Source organism: Conger conger, chromosome 18 (assembly GCF_963514075.1).
Source record: "Conger conger chromosome 18, fConCon1.1, whole genome shotgun sequence".
NCBI lineage: Eukaryota > Metazoa > Chordata > Actinopteri > Anguilliformes > Congridae > Conger > Conger conger.
The window spans coordinates 32,846,064-32,867,641 of NC_083777.1; the positions used below are offsets into that span (position 1 = coordinate 32,846,064).

The 21,578-nt window shown below is 43.9% G+C and overlaps 2 protein-coding genes and 1 long non-coding RNA gene across 10 annotated transcripts in view; 2 read left to right on the forward strand and 1 right to left on the reverse strand.

Moving 5' to 3' along the window:
- The first annotated feature begins 22 nt into the window (after positions 1-22).
- LOC133118443 (uncharacterized) lies at positions 23-3,260 on the forward strand. Its single transcript, XR_009706402.1, has 2 exons — positions 23-800; positions 833-3,260. It is a non-coding gene; the product is annotated as an uncharacterized LOC133118443 (long non-coding RNA).
- A 5,478-nt stretch (positions 3,261-8,738) lies between these two features.
- mrpl14 (mitochondrial ribosomal protein L14) lies at positions 8,739-10,133 on the reverse strand. 4 transcript variants are annotated; one of them, XM_061228676.1, is made up of 3 exons: positions 10,015-10,133; positions 9,426-9,502; positions 8,739-9,183 (listed from the first exon to the last, which is right to left on the reverse strand). In XM_061228676.1, exons 2-3 carry the CDS (start codon positions 9,494-9,496, stop codon positions 8,817-8,819), a joined length of 438 nt encoding a protein of 145 aa, XP_061084660.1. In that variant the 5' UTR covers positions 9,497-9,502; positions 10,015-10,133; the 3' UTR covers positions 8,739-8,816. The 4 variants fall into 4 exon arrangements, with proteins under 4 accessions (XP_061084660.1, XP_061084659.1, XP_061084663.1 ...); XM_061228675.1 differs by having other exon boundaries at positions 9,995-10,070; XM_061228679.1 differs by lacking the exon at positions 10,015-10,133 and adding an exon at positions 9,783-9,987.
- Positions 10,134-11,740: 1,607 nt separating this feature from the next.
- Positions 11,741-21,578, forward strand: part of LOC133118096 (CSC1-like protein 2) — a 48,697-nt gene continuing 38,859 nt past the window's right edge. For 2 of the 5 annotated variants that reach the window (XM_061227815.1, XM_061227816.1), the window contains exon 1: positions 16,788-16,907. In XM_061227815.1, coding sequence (XP_061083799.1) covers positions 16,802-16,907 — 106 coding nt within the window. In that variant the 5' untranslated portion in view covers positions 16,788-16,801. Of the gene's footprint in view, positions 11,956-12,162; positions 12,294-12,604; positions 12,728-16,787; positions 16,908-21,578 lie in introns of those variants that run through there. The other 3 variants (XM_061227818.1, XM_061227819.1, XM_061227820.1) reach the window with 3 other exon arrangements.

Genomic DNA, 21,578 nt, shown 5'->3' on the forward strand with positions numbered 1-21,578 from the left:
GTTCCATTCTTTGTAAGTGGGCAAACCTACAAAATCAGCAAGGGATCAAATAATTATTGCTCCCACTATATTATAGAATTTACCAACTGCATGCTGTCAATGTGATGGAAACACTTGCTTACTCACTGACTTTTAGTTCATTACTAAGTAAGCTGGTTAGTTTATTACTAAGTACGCTGGTTAGCGAACAACCTAACTAACATTAGCTTATCACTTTATGTCCAAAAGTTGAAGACTATGCCATTTACAAAAATGATTTGAACAGGTCTGTGTAAATGTCCGAAAATTTATCACAGTTTTGTACTGAATTTCTTCCGTTTCCACAACTCTTACACACTTAAACCCGCCCCGATGACCTGACCAATCACAGCTCTTACACACTTAAACCCACCCCAATGACCTGACCAATCACAGCTCTTACACACTTAAACCCACCCCAATGACCTGACAAATCACAATCTTACATATTTAACCAGTCCTGTCACTCAGAATGGTGAGTGCTTGACTGCAGAGCTGATGACTGAGCTTACGCAGCCTCCTGCATTCATGATGAGAAATTAACTGAAGAACTGTATTTAATGCCAGTTTCAGGGTGCTGTTACTATGGCCGTCGATCGAGCGATTGTGTACAGTCTGACATTATTCTGACATACGTCACTCCCAACTCGGGGCTACAGCCCTGCAAGCATGCATACCAGGGAGCAAACGCATCTCAGAGACAAAGTGAAGGTGCATACCAGGGAGCAAACGCATCTCAGAGACGTAGTGAAGGTCGCACTGCAGGAGAACTGCGACTTCGCGTCACCGTTGCAGTTCCACATTAAAACGTCAGACACTTTAAGCATACTTAGCCTCGCCCTGTTTACCAACCCCTCTGCGTATCGATATGCTGTTTTTTGTGTCAGTCTAAATGTTGACGTTTGTGAATCTGTGTCCATATTAGCCTGCTGTGAAAAGAATATCCTCCTTAGAGGACATCTGTAACCCCAGTATTCATCACTTCAATTTCAATTCAGTTTTATTTGTAAAGCACTTTTTACGGAAGACTGTCAGAAAGGCTCTTTAAAGAGTAAAAACATGGACAAACACATGAGGTTTAAAAAAAACTCCCCAGTGGGGAGAAAAAACAGCCCAATGGGGAAAAGCATGAGCTGTACCCCCAATCCCCCACGTGCCTCCTTCTGTTACCTCCAATCCCCCACGCGCCTCCTTCTGTAACCCCCAATTCCCCCACACGCCTCCTTCTGTTACCCCCAATCCCCCCACACGCCTCCTTCTGTTACCCCCAATCCCCCACGCGCCTCCTTCTGTTACCCCCAATTCCCCCACACGCCTCCTTCTGTTACCTCCAATCCCCCACGCGCCTCCTTCTGTAACCCCCAATTCCCCCACACGCCTCCTTCTGTTACCCCCAATCCCCCCACACGCCTCCTTCTGTTACCCCCAATCCCCCACGCGCCTCCTTCTGTTACCCCCAATTCCCCCACACGCCTCCTTCTGTTACCCCCAATCCCCCACGTGCCTCCTTCTGTTACCCCCAATCTCCCATGTGCCTCCTTCTGTTACCCCCAATCCCCCACGCGCCTCCTTCTGTTACCCCCAATCCCCCACGCGCCTCCTTCTGTTACCCCCAATCCCCCACGCGCCTCCTTCTGTTACCCCCAATCCCCCCACGGGCCTCCTTCTGGAACTCTAATCCCTTCTGCCAAACTCAGCCCAGTACCACGAGCCCAAGCAGCGGAAGTACACTGAGTACCCCCCACCCCACCCCCCAGACCCCGATCACCAACGCCCTTTGCCTTTTTCCACACGATGCAGGCTTGAGGCTATCTTAGGCCAATGTAATGTTATAACCAAAAACTGCACACAAACAGTGATGGAAGCTTTGTGTCCCACCTGTAACCACGTAACCACATATACCCCCCACCCCCCAACATTGATGAAAAATGACAAATCTGAGGTATGAACGAAATTGTCTGAAACCATCCAATTGCTGGTGTGGCTTTCACATAAGCAGTGGAGCTCTTTAAATGCCTGAGCCATGAGTCAATGTCAATATGCCATTGTTCTGAGTGTGTTTCTGATTAGCACAGTCCAGGGAAGTCAACAGTATTGTATACTGTCTATACTGGCTCTTGTTTTATATTAAGATGTGACAATCCACACCACCACATATTGTTTTCATCTCAAAATACATAATTACTGTAACACTAATTGCAACACAAATTGTACTCCTATTGTACAATTGTACTTTTACTTGAGAGTAAAAATTGTAGTTACTGTATTAATATTTTTTTATATTTATATTCATTTTAATAACCTTGTGGCGAGAAAGTAGCTTGCATAAAAAAATGGTACTTCTAACAATTCAACCCTAACTTTCTCTTGGAGGAACCCAGTGAGCAAAAGCCGGAATCTAGACATTGAGAGGGGTGGGAATCTAGAATGAGATGTTTTAACTAGGTTCACTAGGTTAACTGGAATAGCTGATATTTTACCTGTATCTCACCTGGCTATATCCTAGTTGGCTAGAAAACCTTTCAAATACATGTAGCTGGGCACCTGAACTGTGAAAGTTTGTTTCAGACTTTTCACCACAAAAATGTTCACTGGCTGTTTTGAATTTTTGCATAACTCAGTTTGGGTTCAGTTGTTTCAGGTGCATTTCATTCAGTAAAAGGGATAGTACCACTATAATAACTGAGTAATGTAATGAAGCTTGAAAACATTGAACTAACTGAACAAAGTCTCCTTAGAAAAAAGGTTTGGAAAACCACCAAAAGGGGGCAGTATTGTCATTATTAAAAATAGTCCTATTATACCTATATGTACAACTACAGATTACTTTGCAGGCTTTATTTCAACTATGTCCCACTCAGTCTTGAATAATAAAAATAGTCATACATAGATTTATATCAGGTACAGGTGATAGAAATAAAATGTACCCCAGTCTTGTTGGATAACCATTTCAAGGGAGCGTCCATTCACCCTATGTTTGAATAACTCACTCATCGTAGCTGGGTTTGACATGCTGCTGATTTAAACCTGGGATTCTTTTCACAAACAATTACTTTGAATGGCTGTTCTCAGAATTTCACCTTCACTGTTTTGTCTGCATGTCTTAATTTTTTAATAACCATTGTTGTCATTTTGGAGTACTGGCCTTGTGATGAATAATGGATGTAACTCTTAACTGTAGAAAGAAAAGCAGATGTACTGCATCAGAATGTGTATGCACCTAATAAATTATATAAAAACTATATTTGCACCGTTGAACTATTTCTTTGTGATTTGGCCTGAATTTCAGTCATTATGGAAAACAAATGGATGGTAGGAAAAGCTCAAAAACAGGAAAAGTACAGTATTCATGTGCGACTTTAACTTAAGCATGAAATTACATAGAGGTGTATGTGAATATGTGAAGAAACACATTTATGCACATTTGCTTGTGGTAAATGACCAATTCAGAAGGGTAGAAGCTCTGCCTTGTTTAGTCTACAATGCTATCCATTATAGACTACACTCAGTGTACTCATTAGACTTATTTTTTAGGCTTAAGTCTTCTAAATGGTAAATGGCAGGCATTTATATAGTGCCTTTATCCAAAGCGCTGTACAATTGATGCTTCTCCATTCACCCATTCATACACACACTCACACACCGACGCCGATTGGCTGCCATGCAAGGCTCACCAGCCAAACCAGCTCGTCAGGAGCATTTGGGGGTTAGGTGTCTTGCTCAGGACACTTCGACACAGCCCAGGCGGGGGATCGAACCGGCAACCCTCCGACTGCCAGACAACTGCTCTTACTGCCTGAGCCATGTCGCCCCCTTACAAACTGCTTCTGCTTCTGCAGCTGTAGCCTATGCACTTAGTGGTTTGACAGGTTGTGTGTTCAGAGATTCTCTTCTGCATACCACCATGTACATATGGTTAATTCAGTGTGGATTATTGGATTATTGTCAATTAACTGTTTTCTACTCTGAATGGATGTTTTTCTTAAATCAATGCTGCGTGCATGGCAGGCCCCAGGTACTGGAACCAGCACTCAGAACTCCCCCTCAGGTGAGTACAAGAACCACACAAAAAGGATGTGGGGGTTCAGTTCCAGAACAGGCCCCAGTGTTCACTGTCAATCAGACCTGGGTCAAATACGTAATTGTTCTGTATTCAAATAATGTCTATGCTTTACTATGCTTGTCTGGTGTATTGTACTCTCAAAAGGTGCAAAACCTGCCTTCTGGTCCTCGTGGTTGGCTCAAGTGCCCCTGGCGAGGTCAGCCACGCCCTGTCAGGTGCTTTAATCAAGGTACTAATGGTAAATGGTTGGCATTTATATAGCGCCTTTATCCAAAGCGCTGTACAATTGATGCTTCTCATTCACCCATTCATACACACACTCACACACCAACGCCGATTGGCTGCCATGCAAGGCACCAACCAGCTCGTCAGGAGCAAACGGGGGTTAGGTGTCTTGCTCAGGGACTCTTCGACACAGCCCGGGTGGGGGATCGAACCGGCAACCCTCCGACTGCCAGACGACTGCTCTTACTGCCTGTGCCATGTCATTGAGGTACTCAACCTGGAGTACATAACTGTCAGAACTACATAATGTGGTTTCTATGGTGATGCACATGCATTAGTATTCTAATACCAACAAATGTCATAACAAACTCACCTCAGTCAGGTTGTTTTGCAGAACTACTTCACAAAACAACTGTATCGTGGTGCAGAAAGCAGGTACAGTATTCATTTGACAATAACATGAGCAAGATGCTGTATATGCATTACCACATTCTTACATTTTGTCTACCAAGGCATTTATAGTTTTAAGCATGTCAGAAAACCATTTTTGGCAAGACATACATATGAAATATCCATCCATCCATCCATTATCTTAACCCGCTTATCCTGAACAGGGTCGCAGGGGGGCTGGAGCCTATCCCAGCATACATTGGGCAAAAGGCAGGAATACACCCTGGACAGGTCGCCAGTCCATCGCAGGGCACACACACCATTCACTCACACACTCATACCTATGGGTAATTTAGACTCTCCAATCAGCCTAACGTGCATGTCTTTGGACTGTGGGAGGAAACCAGAGTACCCGGAGGAAACCCACGCAAACACGGGGAGAACATGCAAACTCCGCACAGAGAGGCCCCGGCCGACGGGGATTCGAACCCAGGACCTTCTTGCTGTGAGGTGGCAGTGCTACCCACTGCACCATCCGTGCCGCCCCATATGAAATATATACATCTTATTTAATAGATAAAGGCATCATAAGGGACCATTTCCTGGAAATCTGGAACGGGCGGTCTGCTCCCAACTGTCCACTTACACTACCGGTCAAAAGTTTTAGAACACCCCAATTTTTCCAGTTTTTTATTGAAATTCAAGCCGTTCAAGTCCAATGAATAGCTTTAAATGGTACAAAGGTAAGTACTGAACTGCTAGAGGTTAAAAAAAAAAAGGTAAGTTTTGGTTACCCAAAACTGAAAAATAATATACATTTCAGAATTATACAAAAAGGCCTTTTTCAGGGAACAAGAAATGGGTTAAAGCTGTTCTGCAGCAATGGAGGTTGATCAAGCCTTGAAGGTTGGTGCTACCAATTCCTACAGGTGTTCTGACTTTTCTTGATTACTTACAACCCCCTCTGTCTGTATAAAAGTAGTGTTGGAACACACTATGGTACCATACCCTTGTGAGCATCATTTGAACAGTATTGTACTGCAGAAAGTAGTGTGTTACTATAAAAATGGTGAGAAAAAGGCAATTAACAATGGAAGAGACAGACCATCATGACACTTAAAAATGTAGGGCTTTCCTACAGAGAAATTGCGAAGAAAGTCAAAGTGTCAGTGAGTACAGTTTCCTTCACCATCAAAAGGCACTCAGAAACTGGGAGAAACTCTGACAGGAAGAGGTCTGGCAGACCCAAAGCCAAAACAGAATCAGAAGACAGGTTTCTGAGAGTCAACAGCTTGCGTGATAGGCGGCTCACAGGACAACAGCTTCAAGCACAGCTTAATAGTGGTCGTAGTAAGCAAGTCTCAGTTTCAACTGTGAAGAGAAGACTTCGACTTGCAGGTTTGAACGGTCGAGTTGCAGCAAGAAAGCCATTGCTAAGACATCAGAATAAGAAGAAGAGGCTTGCCTGGGCCATGAAACACCGCCAATCGACTACTGAAGACTGGAAGAAGGTGTTATGGACTGATGAAGTTTGAAATCTTCGGTTCATCACGCAGGATTTTTGTCCGCCATCGAGTAGGCAAAAGGATGGTTCCTCAGTGTGTGACATCAACTGTCAAACATGGAGGAGGAAGCGTGATGGTCTGGGGCTGTTTTTCTGGATCCAGGGTCCAGAGTGTACAGAGTGAGAGGCACCCTGAACCAAAACGGCTACCACAGCATTCTGCAGCGCCATGCAGTACCCTCTGGTATGCGCCTAGTTGGTCAGGGGTTCATCCTACAGCAAGATAATGACCCAAAACATACGTCCAAGCTATGCCAGAACTACCTCAGGAAAAAATAACAAGATGGTAAGCTTGAAAACATGGAGTGGCCAGCACAGTCTCCAGACTTAAACCCTATCGAGCTGGTTTGGGATGAACTGGACAGAAGAGTGAAAGCAAAGCAACCTACAAGTGCCACACATTTATGGGAACTTCTGCAACAGAGTTGGGAAGAACTTTCTGCAGAATATTTGATTTCCATTGTAGAAAGAATGCCACAAGTGTGTTCAGCTGTTATATCTGCCAAAGGTGGCTACTTTGATGAGTCAAAAGTTTAGAATACATTTTGGTTTATAAATTGATTCCATGATTTATTTTTTAACCTCAATTGTTTATTTGTTCTATGCTTTCATTTCAGAGTACAATGAGACATTAAACTGCATAATTTTCTATAAAAAACTGGAAAAATTGGGGTGTTCTAAAACTTTTGACTGGTAGTGTATCTTCTCCAGAACAATCTCCATGACCCCAACCAGTTTGGCTTCAAGAGTGGCCACTCCACTGAGACCGCCCTTCTCGCGGTCACTGAGGCACTCCACTCTGCTAAAGCCAAATCCCTCTCCTCTGTCCTCATCTTCCTCGACCTGTTGGCCGCCTTCGATACAGTCAACCATGAGATTCTGCTCTCATCGCTGTCTGGGATGGGTGTCACAGGATCTGCACTCGCTTGGTTTTCCTCCTACCTCTCTGGTCGCTCCTACCAGGTGACTTGGAGGGGCTCAGTCTTGGGCAGGGCCGCAGGGCTCAGTTCTTGGGCCTCTCCTCTTCTCGCTATACACCATGTCTCTTGGTTCTGTTATCTCTTCCCATGGCTTTTCTTATCATTCTTACGCTGATGACACCCAACTCTTTATTTCCTTCCCCCCCCGACACCCAAGTCACCACACAGATCTCTGCCTGCTTGGCTGATATCTCTGCGTGGATGACTTCCCACCTCCTGAAGCTCAATCGTGCCAAAACTGAGCTTTTCTACATCCCTGCTAAGTCCTCTCCGTCAATCGACCGCTCACTGACTGTTGAGGACTTTGTAGTTTCCTCCTCCCGTACGGCAAAGAATCTTGGGGTGACTCTTGATAACTGCCTCACCCTGGCTCCACAAGTATTCTCCACTGCCAGAACCTGCAGGTTCTTTCTGTATAATATACGCCGTATCCATCATCTCCTGACGGAGAAAGCCACCCAGCTCCTAGTCCAGGCGCTCGTCATTTCCCGCCTGGATTACTGCAACTCCCTCCTAGCCGGTCTCCCAGCGTGTGCCATCAAGCCCCTCCAGCTGGTCCAGAATGCTGCAGCCCGCCTGATCACCAGTCAGCCCAGGTCGGCTCATGTCACCCCGCTTCTCATTGGCCTCCACTGGCTTCCTATTCCCGCACGCATCCGTTTCAAGGCCCTAGTGTTGGCATTTCAGGCTGCTAAGGGGACTGCCCCACCTTACATACAATCCTTGATCACTCCCTACTCCCCAGCTAGACCACTCCGGTCTGCCAGCTCTGGTCGCCTTATGGTTCCCTCTCTACGTGCACCTGGCGGTCGAACTGCACGTTCACGCCTGTTTTCCATTCTGGTTCCTCAGTGGTGGAATGACTTGCCTACCAGTCAGGACAGCAGAATCCCTCCCCCTATTTCGACAGACTCAAAACACACCTTTTCAAACTCTACCTTAGTCCTCCCTCCTGATTTCCCCTGCCCCCCCTTTCTGATATCCCTATCCTTGTCTAACCCCCCCCAAAAAAACAAAAAAAATTTGCACTTATGATGACGACTATGTTTAGAACAGCATTCCATGTGTATTTTCCTAGTTCTGGATGTGATGTTTGACTTGTGGTAGAACCTATGCACTTGTAAATCGCTTTGGATTAAAAGCCAAATGACAAAAATGTAAATGCCAATGCATTAAACATGCATACTGAAAAAGACAATGAAGTGAACATTAACTTTCAACATAAAAGGTATGCACTTGAAATCAAGTTCTTGGTTGCATTTCATAACCACGTCTACACCCCATGCAAAGCTGACCGGTTTATGGTCATCACAGGGGTATGATGGTCCTACTTGGGCCATCTAGTTTATTGTGCCAGCATCACTTAACGCTTGCTTTCTTAAAAAACAACCGTGTGACTGGCCACCTTTTGCAACTGCTAAGGCACTTGGAGTTGAGTCACCTTTACACAGTGATGTAGAAATATATAAACTGTAAAAGAATGATGACAGTACAAAAATCAAGTTAAATTATCTTTTTATTGGAAAAAAGATCAGAAAGAAAAAAAAATGTATATTCCATATTTGTAGCAATTGTTTTACACAAACCTGTGTGCAATGGCCAACACTTTGGAATACTCTCCCTCCTTTTTGCGCAAGTGTGTAGGTATGGGAACCTTGATCCTGGTGCCAGTCGGGTTTCCATTGTCCTCAATCAGGACAACATTGTTGGAGTCAAAGCGCGGTGCCATTCGATCCCCTGGCATCTTGTGTCCCACAATGAGGGCTTTTTTCTTCTGCCCTTTGATGGCCAGAAGCACCCTGTCCCCCACCTTGCCCTGCCCGGTTTTGTTGTACACGTGAATGACCTTCGGAGCCCGGTGATGGTAGGTGGTTCCCAGAGTGCTGTTGTCCACGACACGCACACGCGTCATCTTCTGAATGGCCGCAGCAGATGCGGATACACTGCGGAGAATGGACACAACAGCGCTTATTAAATTGGCATTTATTTCTAGAATATAAATTATTGCTATACTACTTAATACATAGGGACTAGACACAGTACTACATAATGTCTACCTCACCGCGATCGTGAGGTTTGTACGACATGTATTATGTATGGTTATCACAGTTATCACGATTCAAAAACTAGAATGCTTCCATTCGAACAGATAAAAATGCATCCTCGATAAAATATGTAAACTTACCTGAAAGTACAGTGTTGCGGTAATCTTAATATCGGAGTCAGGGCAACCCCAACGCGTCTTACTAGCGCCATGTCAACCTGCGTCGACACAGAATAGGTTAGCTAAAATAATAAGCGAAGATTTGAAAAGCTAAATGACCTAAATGGGCAGTTCAGCCACATAGAAAATTGATGCAAGTCGCGATAGTTAAACGTGTCACCTGATACTTTTTAACGATGCAACTTTATTAAACTGAATTGGTTTTAATCCATTTAGAACTTCTATACCTTGCGATATTGGAATCTCTGTAGCAAAACGAGTTAATGTTACGTTAGCTAAAGCTTCTCGTAAGCTTACAATCAGTAACTTTGCGCTTACATTCACGAACGTAGAGATGTAACACCTCACGCAGTGTTTTCGGAGTGTGGTCAATATTCGAAAGCACGTTAGCTTTCTGACATTTAGCCATTGTCAATATGGTAGCTAGCTAGCTTGTTAATGAGCTGCTGACTGAGAAGTGTATCATCTTAAGAAGCGGTATTACTACTACTGTACCAGCAATGTGGTTAACTCAAATATTCACATCGTACTTTAACAAAATATAAGTTACCGCTCATGAACGCTGATGCTCCACCACCAGATATTTTCAACATTTCACGGCAAAGTCAATCTACGTCATAGAAAGCGACGGAAGTTTCTTCTTCTGTGGTTTCATTCACACTGCAAAACTTGATTAGGGTGCTTATGACTATCTGTTGTACTGGGTGTCGTGATGAAAACTTTTGTTTATCATTAGCATGTGGGTGTATAATTACATTTGGATTTTTCACCTTAATGCACTGTTAAAACTCATGATATTTGTCAACATGAGAGTGGTATTGATGACCTCTAAAGAAATGTAGGCATATTTTAAATTATTTGGGCTTACCAAACTTTTGGGGGGTTTATTGTTCTAATTCCAGCATACTCAGTAATTCATTCCCTCGTATGGCAGATAACAACTAGTTGTCATTCAAATTCAATTCAAAGTTAATCGTTTGCGATTTCTGTATGCTTTAGACGAGAGGAAGTAGCCTAGCATCGAGCCTTTATTTGCTCTATTCTTGAGCGCAGTAGATGGCAGTATGCACCAAAGTTACCATTCTTATATTTATGGTAAAACATTAAAAAATATTGGAACAAATCACCCACCTACACTCATCGAGCACTTTATTAGGAACATTTTAACTTTATTACACCTACTTATTCATGCGATTATCTAATCGGCCAATTGTGTGGCAGCAATGCAATGCATACAATCATGTAGATTGCTGATCTCCTGGGATTTTCACGTACACTAGTCTCTAGAGTTTGCAAAGAATGGTGCAAAATAAATAAATAAATAAATAAATAAATACAGTGAGCAGCTGTTCTGCAGACAGAAAGCCTTGTTAATGAGAGGAGAATGGCCAGACTGGTCAAAGCTGTCAGGAAGGTGACAATAACGCAAATAACCACAGTTTACAACAGTTGTCTGCAGTAGAGCATCTGAACATACAATGCATCATAACTCTAAGTGGATAGGCTACAGCAGTATAAGTCTAAAAATTAAACCAAATCAATTCAGTTATATATGACTAACTAGGTTTATTAAATATGATACAATATGCATACAAAATAGATTCTAAAACAGTGGTTCTTCATATGATACTTTGGGAACTATAATCTAAATCAATCCTGAATTTCAAATGTCATGTGCTTTACAGTTGAAATGTAAAAAGGTAATTGTGTGCTTGTAAGCTACCCTAACAAGCTGAACTGTGTAAGGGTGGCATTTCATAATCTCAAGGGGTGGCCCAATGTGACACTGGGATAATAATGCGCTATATTTAAAAATATGTGACTACACATAGCTACCATGGCTGGACAATAAACAGCATACTTAAAATGACAATGTGCTGTTGCGAAATAAGCATGCAGTATAAATAAAATAGACATTGTTGTAAAAGCATGTATCAAACTTACATTTATTAATTTAAACTCTGTAAATTAATCAGCGAATTAATAAGCAAACAATTCCTTGATCCTGACTGCCTGATTATTTCTCAGTGCCCTCCTTTTAGTCTGCGTCGCTTTTTCCCCGGTTCAAGATGTCGTATCTGACTATTGGTTTGAAAACGTTCAACATGTTTGCTCAGGCAGGATAACTTCACAAAGCTGGTGCTTTATATTCCGGGAGCGTCTGCGGCATGAGAAATGCTGCCATTTGCATTGACTTGAATAGCTGGCTGTTACCTAATTAACATGAATAGCGACGTCCCTCTCCAAACTTCACCGTACTAGCCTGCTGTCAACCTACAAGCGCCACCCTGCCTCTAGCGGCTAATGTTAGAGCATGTTCGGATTATGTGCCGTGTAGCTGTGTATGTGTTTTTTCACGGTTGGTAATGTGGGGGCATTTTCCTTTTCCAAACATAATCAACGAACTGGTGGATATATACGAATTTTGGATTTTAACATCGGCCACTTAAATTGGAAATAGCCCAACTATTTGGTCGTCGCCGTAAGACAGGTAGGTGACGTTAGACTGCGGTTAGCTAACTAGCAAATGTGGAAGACGAGGTAAACCACAGGGTTTTTTAACATTATTATTACTAGCCAGTGGTGAATGGTTGTTGGCGCAACGACCTCTCACCAACTTATTGCTAGCTAGCTAATGTTACTTAGCCATTTAACTTAGCCAGCGGTTTGCACCCAAGCCTACAGAATTGAGCCAAGTCACTCGTTCCTAGAAATAGTTCGCGTAGGCTAGCAAGCAGCTGGATAATTGTCACACCTTGAATTTGCTGCTTTGTTTTGTCAAACTCGCTACGAACCTACCCATAGCTAGCAAACCATAAACCATATTCGGTAAGTAAATAAGCTAACCGTAAGTAACTCAGCATGGTGTGTATCTTATAGCTGGTCTCGCTAAACATCTGAACTTTTTATCAGTCGAAGTTTCGCCTTATCAACCTAGCTAGCGTAGCGAGTTTACTACTTAGTTAGCTATAAGGTTAGCTAGCTAGCCTAATTCGAAAGTGAATCGACGCAGATTTGTAACGCTTGCATACAACTGACCGGCCTAGAGATAGGCTAGACAAGTACGACGAGGCTAGCTAATTTATTAATCGAATTAGCTAGGCTAGCTAGTGAACGTTGGCAAGCTGACTAAGGAGTTTGTTTGCTAAGGCAAGGGACTCTGTTGAAAGGACAATTACTCTGACCTCTGCCACATAACTTGGCGAGCGAGATACTGTACCTAATCAGCATTCCGTCACTTTGGATATTTTCATTTCCATAGTGTAAGTTAATGCTTTCCCGCTATCACACTAACGTTATGTTATTTCCCTGACCGTTTCTCTTTGTTAGCTGAGTTAACTTAGTTTTTTTCGTTAAGTTATGGTTGCAAGCCAACAATTCGATAACTCGGATAGTAGAACTAAAAAGCAATTGACTCTGAAGGTTGACTAGCTATTGTTTGGAGCCGGGTAGATAATGTTAGCTAATAAATACGCTTGCACTGTTGTATGTGCACTGTGCATGCTGGTTTTCGTTCCAACTTCAGTTGTAATCGAATAATTTCAACAGGCTGTTGATTTTCCTAAATTAGGTGCTTCATGTTTAGAGGGATTACTTAACCTCAAAAACCATATTTTAGATAACTATACTTATTATAGAGAATAAAATCCCCTCGTTCATATTGTGTTTATGCTATATTGCAAATGCGAATTGCATAAAAAGTGGTAAATTATTTTTAACTGATCAAATTAAAAACACTGAATTGATCCTAAGGCTCATAGGCTCGTAATTTGTGAAACTGTTGACATCTGGCCACCAAAACGAACCATTTTGAAGATAAAGAAGAATTCAAAGGCAAATCACTTTTCAACGGCATAGTTATGAGCCTATTAGTTAATCCCAGTTTTTTATTTTTATTTGTTACCTCTTCTTATGTAATTGTTTGGTGCAATATGCACAATATGAACATGGGAATTGTATTCTTGCCATTGTAAACCTATTTCTGGCATAACGTGCTGTAAATAATCCATTAAAAAATTCAAAGAACGATAAACAACTTCGATAGCAATTGTCGTTGGAACAAAAAACAGCATACACAGGGGTACTCCAGGACCGAGTTTGGGAACCACTGATTTAACAGGACGAGGATGACTAGCATGCTATAATTTACTGACCGTCTGTACGGTCAGTCGTGCACCGCTGTCACCCGCCACTGTGCGTACTCTTGGTTGTAGCTATTGCCCTCGGATACAACCGCCATGTATTATATAATTACCTTGCTAAGCGGCTAAACTTGCTTTAGTTTCGACAGGAGTCTGGTTTTCCTTTACAGAACGATATCATGAAGCTAGGCTAGTGCATATTTAATTTTTCATCCTTATGTAAGACGGGAATAGTTATTTCACTGGGGTTGCATATTGCAGTATTTCTTTTAACCTCGATGACGTGTGAAGTGTGAAGTGTGGTCAGCGCGCGGTTCTGCGAGGGAAGCATGTCATGTTTGTTTTAATGTATCCTGACCAGCAGTCCAGACATATTTTGTGAAAACAAAATAATCTTCTAAATATTATTATATTCGATTACTATGGAAAGCTGCATTGTTTTTTTATTACAGTACTACACAAAACTGGAAGAACCGCTTGGCGTTTCTGTCTTGAAGGATATACTTTTCTCTGATAGAGCGAGGGCAATGTCATAGGTAATCTGCAGGAGCAAGATTAGCGTTAATCCTGTATCACATTTGGGTGCGCAATAAATGGATTATGGCTGCAACATACTGACACTAATTTGCGCGTTACATCTGTGGCAGGAGATGGCCTGCTATTCAGTGCCTGACTAACTGCGGATATTTCATATGAGTATTAAACATGTATGCACTGGGGGGGGGGGGGGGGGGGAATTGATGTTTGGTCATTGCTAACTATAGATAAAGCAACTGTTGGCTCGTGATTATAATGCAGCAGCAATAGTTTTTATATAGAACAGGTGTGTAGCTCTTTAATATTGATTTGTGCACAAGTATTAATTTTGTATTTACATGCCTTTCCAGCTGTTGCCTAATTATTTTAGCTTGGTCATGTTTTGCTTGATAGAATGGTGTTAGGAATTGTAGTGAAACTTGCTGTAATTGTTCATCACCTATCTTACTTTAAGATGCTAATAAGAACCACTATTACGCAATATTAATCGTCTTCGCCCATCACTTACACCTACCAGCACTGCCATTCTTGTCCACGCCCTGGTTACATCCCGTATTGATTATTGCAACTCCATCCTCTTTGGTCTTTCACGCAAGTGTCTCCATAAAGTTCAACTGGTCCAGAACTCAGCTGCCCGTATCATCACCAGAACTCCTTCCATTGATCACATCACTCCAGTTCTCCAGCAACTTCATTGGCTCCCAGTTAAATCCCGTATTGATTTTAAGATCTTGCTGCTCACATTCAAAGCCCTTCATAACATGGCACCTTCATATCTCTCTGAACTCCTCCATAGCCACATTCCCTCACGTACTCTCAGATCCTCCTCTGCCTCCTTACTTGCCACACCATCTGCCCCCCGCCTGACCACCATGGGATCTAGAGCCTTTAGTCGTTCTGCCCCCCGCCTCTGGAACTCTTTGCCACAAGACATTCGCAACATTGACACTCTCCTCACTTTTAAATCTAGACTCAAGACACACCTTTTCACACTGGCATATTTAACCTGACCCTGATTGATGAGTTTTATGTTTTATGTTGATAATTTTATGTGTCTTGTTGTATATAACATGTTGGTGCTATTGATTGATTAGTTTTTGTATGATGTTTTTACTGTGTCTTGTAAGGTGTCCTTGAGTGCTCTGAAAGGCGCCCACAAATAAAATCTATTATTATTATTATTATTACTATATCTACACTCCAGTCCATACAGTCTTTACACAAATTAGGATTGTTCTGGGCCAGCAAAGGGGTGGAAAAGAACATTTTCAAAATGTCACTGAGTTTAGACAAGGATTGCGAAGCTAGCTACAAAGAGTGCTACCTAGCTAACATTGTTATGGTACATTAGGGCCGTGGGGACATAGCTTCCATTCAAGACGATTTGGTGATAAAACCATGGACTTATTTTGTGTTCTGTTTCAAACCTTCTTTTCCCAGTGCAGCAAGAACAAGCTGCTTGTGTCAGGTGAGGGACCTGGGTACCAGTGGCCAGCCAGCTCTATGTGTTGGGTTAGTGTGCCTTAAGTGTGGGGAATTAATAGACATGCATATATACCAGGAGAGCACCAACCGGAGCCGTGTGGCACACCTCATGGTGTTATTTTGTGTCCACAGTGACCCGTCAGTGACACGTGAGCCCAAACATCAAATCCTTCCTTTCATTCCATTTCACTGCAATAAAATTCATTGTTGGGTTTGTTAAAAAATGGTGGATCGTTTACAGACGGTCTTTACATCTGTGGGGCCATAGGTGATGGGGTGATGAGGGATTGTAGATTTGCTGGTCTGGATTTCAGGTTGTGCTCTGCCAGGTAGAGAGACAGTTTGCTCTGGTGTGTGATTATTCCAGTCCCTTGCCCTGCTCAGCTGTAAGACACAGGGACTCTGTCAGGACTGCGGATGGGTGGATTATGGGATATTACTTTTAGGCGTGGTCAGAAGCACACAGACTATGGCTGAGCAGGTTAAGGCTTGTGATGAAGCCAGTGTTGGACTACAGAAGCCAGTGACACAGACGTGTAATTGCTCCATGGCCAGGGCCATTCAATCAGGCGATCCTGAGATATATCCAACCTCTTTAAAACCTGCCAGTGAAAAAAAATCTGAAACGAATATGACGGTTATTGGATGAGTGCCTACTATTATTGTGTATTTTATCTGTTCACCCGCTAAACGTGTTAACTAGTTTAGCCCACACACACATTTGAGCCCAGAGCACTAAAATGACAAATTCGGAAGTATGCTGTCGCGCCAGCTGGCCCTAGCAGTGAGTAAATAAGTTAAGTGCGAGAAAGACTTTACACACTGGTGCTAGGCCGAGTGCAGCCTGTAACAATCAATCAACGGTCTCTTAAAACCTCTTGACACACGACTGTTTAACACTTCTGATAAACTAAACGTAGGAATTTCAGATGGTTAATTCCAGGACAGGTCAGAAAACAAAATGCGTCTTAATATTTTCAGTCGAAGACAAGACCGTTTTGGAAGTGTCTGTTTTCTGTTTTGGCAGATCTGGTCGCTGATTCGCGCTCGTTGTTTACGTCAGCTGGAAGCGCAGGCACGTGACGGGGGCTAACCGCGCTCACCTGGCTGGCCGCAGACGCGCAGCTCGCGGTTAGCACTGTTCGCGCGTCCACGGCGAGTACAGGCGCGGAGATGGGCGCCTCCGTCTCTCGTAGCGGACTGTTATTTTTACACAATAACAAAGCTCGGCTGGCGGCATGGATTACACAGTGCGTTTCCAAAGCGACTGCGTTTACAGGTAGGAGGACGGCAGGTGGTTGGAGGTGTACAAAGGGGGCCGTCACAATGTGATCTCGGTTCTGGATTAGCCTTATCCTCGCTGGGCTGTTTCAGATGCTCGTCTAGTATATTCGTTTTTGACGTGCTGTAGAGTGGAAATAAATAGCAGCATTCGCTTTGTGTCGAAAAATCGGAAACAAGTTTATTATTTTATGCAAAACAGCGATCACATCCAAGTTTCACATCAATTCAATTTGAGCCAATTTGTTTGCGTGGTGTGTGTGTGTGTGTGTGTGTGTGTGTGCGCGCGTGTGCGTGTGCGTGTGTGTGCGCGCGCGGTGTGTGTTCACTGAGCACAGGGGAAGGTGCTGGCTCTCATTTCATCTACCTTTTCTGTTGCTAGGTGACCAGGGACCAGCTCCCTCTAGCAGTCAGGCACCTGAGTCACTCTCCTTATAATAATAATAATAATAATAATAATAATAATATGGAATTAACAATAGGTAACTATTGTTATTATTTGTGAAAATGTTAACTTTATTTGTTTTTCTTACTTGATGCACAAAGGGTTTTGTACAGAAATTTTGACATAGACTGAAAAAACAATTTCTTTCAACAAACTCAGACTCAAGAGAACTGAACTACTCAAGGCCATAGTTCTGCTACTTTTAACCCCCCCCCCCCCCCCCAATCCATTGTGCTACTTACAGCAAAACATCCTTAAACTCCCTCTTGTGTTGCCGTGACACTGTGGCTCCATAGTTTTTGCGAAGTGACAATGTATTTGTATTGATGGATGTGATGTCTTGCGGATATAAGAATTATTAAAGCTAAAAAACAAACGCCCTCTTCATCTGTCTGGGACTGTGGTCTCCATTGCTTCATATCCTGCCCGCAGCAATGCAAACACCGCATGTTGGAGTCTGGGAGAATGAGGCGGTGGGGCTGGCTTCCTGTGGGGCGGCCTGTAGCGTAGTGGTTAAGGTAAATAACTGGGACACGCAAGGTCTGTGGTTCTAATCCCGGTGTGGCCACAATAAGATCCACACAGCTATTGGGCCCTTGAGCAAGGCCCGTAACCCCACATTGCTCCAGGGGAGGATTGTCTCCTGCTTGGTCTAATCAACTGTACGTCGTCATTTTTTACAAGTTCTGCTGATTCCCCTCCCCCATGGTTGAGTAAAGTAGGTCATTGTGTCAAAGTTCCACTCACTCCTTCTTTGCTTTTGTCCTGAAAATGTGATGAGGGTTTGGCGTGTTTGGCGTGCAGATCAGCTTGTTCTGTCTTTACTTCTCACCCAGCCGAGTGCCGAGTGCTCTCCGGTGTGTTTCTGTCATTGTTGTGAAGTGAAGTGCTGAGGGCCTGGTGCTGAGGGCCTGGTGCTGAGGGCCTGGTGCTGAGGGCCTGGTGCTGAGGGCCTGGTGCTGAGGGCCTGGTGCTGAGGGCCTGGTGCTGAGGGCCTGGTACTGAGGGCCTGGTGCTGAGGGCCTGGTGCTGAGGGCCTGGTGCTGAGGGCCTGGGCGCAGTGACGCCATCAGGGCAGAGTGTGCTGCTGTCGTCACTGAGTGTTACCCGCGCGTGAGACCCTGCGCGCGTGAGACCCTGCGCGCGTGAGACCCTGCGCGCGTGAGACCCTGCGCGCGTGAGACCCTGCGCGCGTGAGACCCTGCGCGCGTGAGACCCTGCGCGCGTGAGACCCTGCGCGCGTGAGACCCTGCGCGCGTGAGATGTGTGGTAGGCCTCTGTGAATAAACTCCCGTGTTCAACCTTTCCTGTAGAAGCGGCTCATATTGCTTGGAGAACAGAAAATAAATATAATGGCTGGGTTTCACAGTCGTAGATAGTGCTGGACTACACTGAGTTCTGTGTGGAGAATCTCCGCTCAAAACCTGAAACCTCACACCTGAAAGGGTTAGGTCTAGCCTGGCTAAAAGTGTCAGGGAGAAGGGTTCTCTTACTTAAACTGACACATTGGTGCTTACCTCACTTTTGGTGCATACCTTACTGATTTGTGTGCGCATGCCTTCCTTATTTGATTCAGTCCACCCCTCACCTGACTAACCGCCGCTAGCTCTGTCTGTTAGGAAACCCCCCCCCCTCTCGGGGGTAAGGGCTGGACGAGGGCTGGTCATGTGACCTGTTCCAGTCTCGCTCCCTCCTCTCCACGCGCGTGCAGTGGGCCGAAGCCGCACCGACACGGCGGTGACATAATTGCACTGTGGCCGCGCCAGTGTAAGGTGATAATGGCCTGTAATGTGGTGGATCATTAACGCTCCTGCCTGCCCGCAAGGCCCCTGCCTGGCCCCTCTCCTGTACAGCTGCCCGCGGGGCAGTTTGTGCCAGGCTTAACTGGCCAGGTGACTGATCTACTGCACCATTCACTCCCAAGCCAAGGCCTGCCTTTAAGGCTGTGTTGACAGGATACGTAACCGGTTTTACGCGGCCCTGGTACCCAGGAGTTCTGGCCGCTGTTTTTGGGGTGGATGAAAGAGGAAAAACTCCTTGTGTTTCGCGGAGCTGGAGAACTACAGAATAATACCAGAACTCTGCCAAAACTGGAACATGGGCTGAAGTAAAAACAGCTGTCCAAGGTATTGAGAACAGCAAATATTTGATGTTTGTGGAATCTAGCAAATAAAACTTTGTGCCGGTTTTGCAGTACACCAACTGATTTCCCCCTGCAGGGTCTTAGAAGAGTTGTGTTTTGGGTACATCCCACAAGCTGCTTTTTAACATAACTGGAAATGCTGAGTGTTGCAGCATGAGTCTGTGGTCTGTGGTCTGTAGTCATACAGACGGGATGTTCCTCTCACCCCCAAGGCTGGTGAGGAGAGAGCTCTCCAGTGTTAGCGTGTGTGTTGAGAACCTGGAGCTGCTGTCAGCGTGGGTTCCTGGGTGTCATGCGACCTGCCACAGGCTCCGAGAGTTTTGTAGCTGCAGTGCCGACCCAGGTTTGGTGAAGACTACATTTCCCAGCAGCCCCATCTTCCAAGTGTTTGTGAGTAATGGTGAGTGCAGGCTCTTTTGCCTCTCTGCAGCGGTGGGGCAGGGAACTGTGCCTCTTCTGTCAGTTTCTTGGCGGTCTTCATGCCCTCCTGACCGGGCACTGGATAAATGAGTGCCATTCTTTTCGCCCTGGTTTTTAATTCTTGCCTCTAGGGGGGGAAGCAACGATAGTTCACTGTATGCCAAACTGTTTATGAGTTTATGATCTTTGACTCATATTCCGCTGGGGGGAAGCCTGTGTGAGACTGTTGTGAATGATATTTCCTTAATCCTCTTGAATAGCAGGTTTTTTGGGATGTTTTTTCAGAATTGTCAGTCTGTTTTTTAGAACTCCATTGCTCCCTGTTACCAGTAGTGATTGTGACATCAGCATTTTCTTAACAGAACATCGTAATCTCTTAAATTATTTGTTATCTCACACCTAAAAGGGGAAAGCAGATTTCTTGGCTTTGGAAATTCTTTGTTCCTTTGGACCTCTTCAAACTTCATGCCGCTTTGGGATTAAAAATGAAATTGAGTATCTCTGGGACGTTGGCCCCTTTTCAGGAATGCTGATTGACCTCTCCTTTAGGAATGCATTTTGTTGTCAAATAATCCGAACGTCAGCCGTTATCTTTTAGCAATATGTTATCTTCGTGCCCCACTGAATCAAGGGACAGCATGAAAGGAAATGATAAGGTATGCTTTATTGATCCTGTGGAGTAATTTGTGACCTGATCTATCAAAATCAGTCGCATTGACCCCAAAAACGAGTTTTAGAAACGAATCGAAAGAGGATAATGTAAGCTTTCTAACAATACCAATGATATCTCTCTACTCCAGGTATCTACTACAACTACCTTAGTTGGGTCCCGTTCAGTGCCACCACTGCTTTCAAGATTTGAGAGTTACATGAGGGTGGGAGACAACCGACACTGGGCTAAAGAAACTCCGGGGCTATAACTTGTCACCTGTATAAACCCTTGAAAACTATTTTTACTCTGAACATTTACTCTTGACATTAAGACAAACAGACAGTGAAGGCGGATACATTAACATGTCGCCACGAACGCAGCTGATGTGGTTGACATTAGGGCTGTGAAAATTGATCAGTTTTTGTAACGGTTACCATCCCATTTTTTAAACGGTTAACCGGTTAACCGATACTGCTAAGTCGTATCTTTTTTACTTTTTTTTTTGGCCTTCTCAATAGTTAAATGTCAACATTGTAAGTCAGATAATAGTAAGTCAGCCTAACTGGCAAATTAAATATTGACATTTACATTCACATTGTGCAGTGTACTCTCACAGTTGCAGAGATCTGTAGTTAAATCCCTGTAGTTTACGTGCAGGCAATGCGTGTGTCATTTATTTTTATTTTTTTAAATGCATCGGTTAAAATTATAATTCTGGCATGAAATCTGTGAATATGCTGCCGGGTCTGTTTTACTATAGGCGGCTGTTCTAATGATTTTGCTTTCATGCCAGTGCAGGTCGCTGTACAATTTGATTTATTCTTTTGTGACGGTAAACTTGCATTGTATATGACAATGCATTTTATATGGCGTGGGACAATCGTGGTGGTGAGATTAACGTGTAAACGCATTTTTCGCTGAAAGCAGGGAATTTTCGCATTCTCCAATGGATAAATAACTTCATGATAATGTTTTGCTTTATTTATTTTTATGTAGGTACCGCATAGTG